At 38.3% G+C, this 4,836-nt stretch overlaps 1 protein-coding gene across 1 annotated transcript; it reads right to left on the bottom strand.

Annotated features, from left to right (window-relative positions):
* Positions 1-1,173: 1,173 nt before the first annotated feature.
* RB195_004901 (uncharacterized protein) lies at positions 1,174-4,139 on the bottom strand (the record flags this gene model as incomplete). Its single annotated transcript, XM_064177119.1, has 3 exons — positions 1,174-1,298; positions 3,255-3,317; positions 4,094-4,139. 3 exons carry the CDS (start codon positions 4,137-4,139, stop codon positions 1,174-1,176), a joined length of 234 nt encoding a protein of 77 aa, XP_064034244.1.
* Positions 4,140-4,836: the final 697 nt, after the last annotated feature.

Genomic DNA, 4,836 nt, shown 5'->3' with positions numbered 1-4,836 from the left:
ACTCACCCTTGACGTAGTTTTTTGTTTAGCGGGGAATGTTTTACAAAATAGCTTGGAATTATCGGACGACTGCATAATTTCGTAGCCGATTTTCATGGATAGCATTGAAATGTATCTCAAACTCCGGTATTCTAACTACTTTTTTTTACTTTTTTTTGTACTTCTACTTTTTTTTTTACTGTCAACTTTTTTTTTGGAAATGTTTTATTGCCTTGTGTCACTTTATTGCCGAGTATTGTTCAGAAAAGTCGACCCGTGCTTTAGGAAGTTTTCCCGTATGGAGGAAGAAAAAGTGCATTTGCGACATGTAATGCTATACGAATTTCGGAAAGGCGTGAGTGTTGGGACCGCACGAGAAACATTTCGGACGTTCACTTGGATCATGTTTCTGTTCTTCTGACAGTTGAAAAAGTGGATTGGCGCATTTCCGAATGGAGACTTCACTTCGAGAGATCAACCACGCTCTGGACGGTCCTTGAATGTTGATGACGATATCCTGAGTAGTTTAGTGGAAGGAAACTCAAGGATTACAAATGAGGAGATTGCTGAGAGGTTGAGAATTGTAAGGAACAATGGAGACTAAATCCCTTAATCCTGCTTATTAATAAAAGTTTTTAGGGAAAACGTTTTTGGGGAGGGGAGGCCACTTGTCTCTTAGTAACTTTAGCTTACATGTCATAGATCATCCAAGACTAATGCTTAGACCTTATGGTCCTGACTGATTTAATCATTAACTTCGAGAAAATAGGAAAGCCACTGAGTGCTCCCCCCAACTACATTTTACCCAGAAGACCTCACTGTCGCAATTACGAAACGTTCAAAAAATTTTTCAAAAAAAGTAAACACCACTATAAATGCCAGCTACATTTTACCCAAGTTTTTTTTTGAATTCCACCCGTTGAAATTTATCTTTGGATCCAACACGAACTTATGCAATCATTAAGAGAAGTAAAAATATACAGCTCAATGAAGGATGGATGACCAATTTTTACGATGACCACAATTAAGTCTGCCGCCTTCCGCTCGCACATCCATAGTTTCCGGAAGCATTTAACAAATCGTTCGCAAAAATTAGTACTAGACTGTATTTTTATGAATCACGGTAATCTATAATTATGTAAATCCGGTAAATAGTGATAGATGGAAATCAATGTATTTTATTATTTAGTAAATTTAAATGGTAATAACAATAATATTTCCTTCACCACCTTGCTGCTTTGCATTGCCAATAAAAGTATCCACTTGAAGAATTTTTATGGATTTGATGAAGGAGTCGGAATCAGGGATGCTAACTGACTCTAAAGAAAAATACTCGACACCACTATCAATTAAATTGCTTAGCATTCTCAGAGCAAGAATTGCGAACGCCTTCGCCATCTCTAGAGAAACTTCTAGAAAAAATCTACGGACCGATATGTATATTTAGGAAAGATGCAAAGAGTGGAATGTCCAGAAGATAAGAAATGATATCTGAAATATGACAATCTTCTTGGCAATTAATTGCTTGTAATAGAAAACTGTCATTCAAAAGAAAAGCAAACAAATTTCTTCCAGACATTTCGAGATGTGGCTAAAAATAGAGACGATTGCGGAGAGGTATGTATAGAACAACCGTTTCCTAATATAAACAACACTAAACCAAAGAATCAATAATCAAAGAAGAATCAATACAATTATCTGCTAGAAAGGCATTAGAAACATACTGGATTTCCGTTCGGAAGACATCTATGGATAACAGACCCATGGGTGCTTATCTGCTCCCAATGGCTTTATGCAGTTCGTTACATTCCGAGAAATCTAAGATTGTTCCACATGCAGTTCCTTAACACCATACAGACACTAATACTTAGAGACAGCGTACCATGGAAAATGACGTAGTGTGGAAATCCCGTGGAAAACATGGAGCTCGGCACGTAGATTACGAATTTAAGCATGGCCCCACTCAATTCCCCTTAGTTGTCCCGATAACCGTGGCGTGGGAAACGGCGTTTTTTCCTGCGAGATAAGTGAAAACGCACCACCCTTACGCACGCATCGCGTCCACGAGCGAGCGCTGGGAGATCAATGAAGTCACCTCATTCAAGCAATACCAATGAATAGATTGCCGAGGGGACCAAAGCGTGTAAAAAAGTGTTGAGTTCTAGCATAACTCGTAGGAACAAACGCCATTTCCAAGCCGTTTTTCACGATGCTTAAGGGGAATTGAGTAGTGCCGTGCTCATACTTATTATTTACACCCCAAACTCTATGTTTTTCATCAGGTGTTCACATCAGGTCAATTTCCTGATACGCTGCCCTTAAGAAGACTGAAGATCTCATCCGCCTAGGGTGCCGTTCTACAAGAACGCGGTGGTTCACCGGCCCCGTTAGTCGGTGAGACTGGTCGGTTTGTTCTCCTTTTAGGAGGTGCACTTGCGTGGTGTACTTAGAAGATTCGAGGCTTGCAAGGAGAGAGGAGGAGTTTGATGGGATAAGCATAGGATCGAAGACTTCGAACCATTTTCAGGGCTTCGAGAAAGACGAAGTTATCGAAACCTCAACATAGAAACTAAAACCTCTTTAGCAAAACAGGAAAACATAAATCCAGTTCAGAATCCCGAGGTTTCAGGAGAAGAGGACTTGGAGATTGTTGACCACGTGAACAATTTTTCTGAAGTTCTAGGAGAAAAGAAATTCCCGGAAACAAGCGGGAAATAAGTGGCAGGATTTCAATGAAAAATAAACCTGGGGTAACGTGTAGTTGGTGGAGGAGGGCTCGTTTTTATTTCTGGAAGTGAACCACTAAGAACTAAATCAGTTGGCATCATTAAAGTTAAGGATTCGTCTTGGAGGATCTATGAGGTTGAGTGCCCCAACCACCAACTATATTTTCCTCTAAAGTGGCTCCTTTTGATCCATATGATCGATGTAGAAATTCATTCTGTGAAATATTGGATAGTTCTGAGGAATGCGTAGATGGGAAAGAGGAAATGGTGTTCGGAAGGGAAAATCGGTTGCCGCGGGTGCATGGAGCACATAGATCCCAACGATTATACAACTGGACGTTGAAAGAAAAAGACAAAGAGAAAAAAGTATGAAGAAATAAAATCATCCACAAAAACAAGCAATTCTATTCGAAACGAATAAAATCCATGATACTGGTGTTTTGCATTGTGAGATCAAGCACCACCCACATTACGATCGAAGGATCCAATCCAATGGATCAAAGTAGACGAGGAGAGAAAAAAGTTAGAAACAACACGGCCATCTCTTACCTCGAATCCATCCAGTTTCTTCCATGTGATCTTCTTCCGACCCATATTGATTACGATTGAGCCCTTAAAAACGTCGATTTGTTTAGTCTTCAATCAATCAGTCAATCAATAAAAAGACAACGGAAGATCGTACGTATCAATCAATAAATCGGAAATTCCTCGCTAAAAACACGAAATTAACGAAAGAAGATAATCAAAGTCCGAGGAGAGGAAAAAACGTAACCTGATTAGATCTAAACTGGAATTTTCGGGTATTTAAAATTAAAGATTACTGCTGTAAACAAGTAGACCTCATAGGTTTAGAATAGTAAGAAAAAAAAGTGATTGGCGAAACAGGAGACATCGAAAATCAAACAATCGATCAATGAAAAGATCTCCACAAAAAGGGGAAGCTGATGAGATGAGACAATCATGATCCAGAAAAAAAACTCAACATAATCCTGAAGATTTTCGCAGACTTTATGAAATTAAAGGTCATTCCTGTAACTAATTAGGTTTCACACATGCCTAATCGTGGAAAATCGTGCTTGGCATCGTGTTAATCGATCGCGTTTAGGTGCGGTCGATAAAACGTTTGAAATTAATTTAGAAATGTCATTTGTTTATGAACGGGTGCTCGGCCTGAACAATAATCTCCTGCTGTGGCCGTAACTGTATTAAGCCGTATTAAGTCAGTATTTTCCATAGGGAAACAATCCGACAACTCAGATCTCCCCCAACGTTTCTCCTCGTCATAATTCGCGTAGCTAACTTATTATTTATTTATTTGTTTATTTATTTATTTATTTATTACATAGCATTAGCATGAGCCACGTATTGATCCTCTGATGAACCATTACCTGATCTTAATGATTGATTGATTGATAGACGTTGTGATTGCCACATATTTTCAGATAAGAAAAAAGCGTCACTACCACAAAAAAAAACAATAAACAACCTGGTTGCAGGATTCACAAGAGAGATCTGTGCGAAGCAAACAAACTAAGGTACCAAAGGAAAAAAGCGAAAAAAGGAAAAAGTAAATAAATAAAATAGTAACAATGAAGTTGAATTTTTTTTCAATTCTTTTATACAGTATTCTTAAAGTCCTGCACGTGAGGCTTACAAGATGGTTTTAAATGCGAAGAAGTGAAACGTCTAATTCTCCGGAATTTCTAGGAAGAAAATTTGCTTAGTTTCGACGATTGGATAATTTCAATTGTTTTTATTTTTTTTTCTAGTAAAAATTGAGTTAATCAACAAGGTATGACATTCCATTCGGGATTAAAATTGTTGCGTTATCGGCGGTTGCATCACACATTCGGCAAAATAAAGCAAATCGCTCGTGAAATAGAAATAAAACTCACATAAATTCGAAAAAAAAAACCATTTTACATATTTTTGTTTAGAAATTAACAGAATTCAGTCGAAATGCCCCGTATGGAAGTCTCAGTTGTAGCCTCACCTTCGAATAGTTCCATTAATAAAAAGTTGCTTAGTTTGGTATTAATCCGCCCTAAGTTGAGATTGAAAATATGTCCGAGTTGACGCGGACGCGTCGCGGTCGCTCAGACAAACATAAGTGTCTACGAATTGTTGGATC

The sequence above is a fragment of the Necator americanus genome, chromosome I, assembly GCF_031761385.1.
Source record: "Necator americanus strain Aroian chromosome I, whole genome shotgun sequence".
NCBI classification, from domain to species: Eukaryota; Metazoa; Nematoda; class Chromadorea; order Rhabditida; family Ancylostomatidae; genus Necator; species Necator americanus.
The sequence above is the reverse complement of the archived record's forward strand: the minus strand, read 5'-3'. Positions and strand labels throughout refer to the sequence as shown.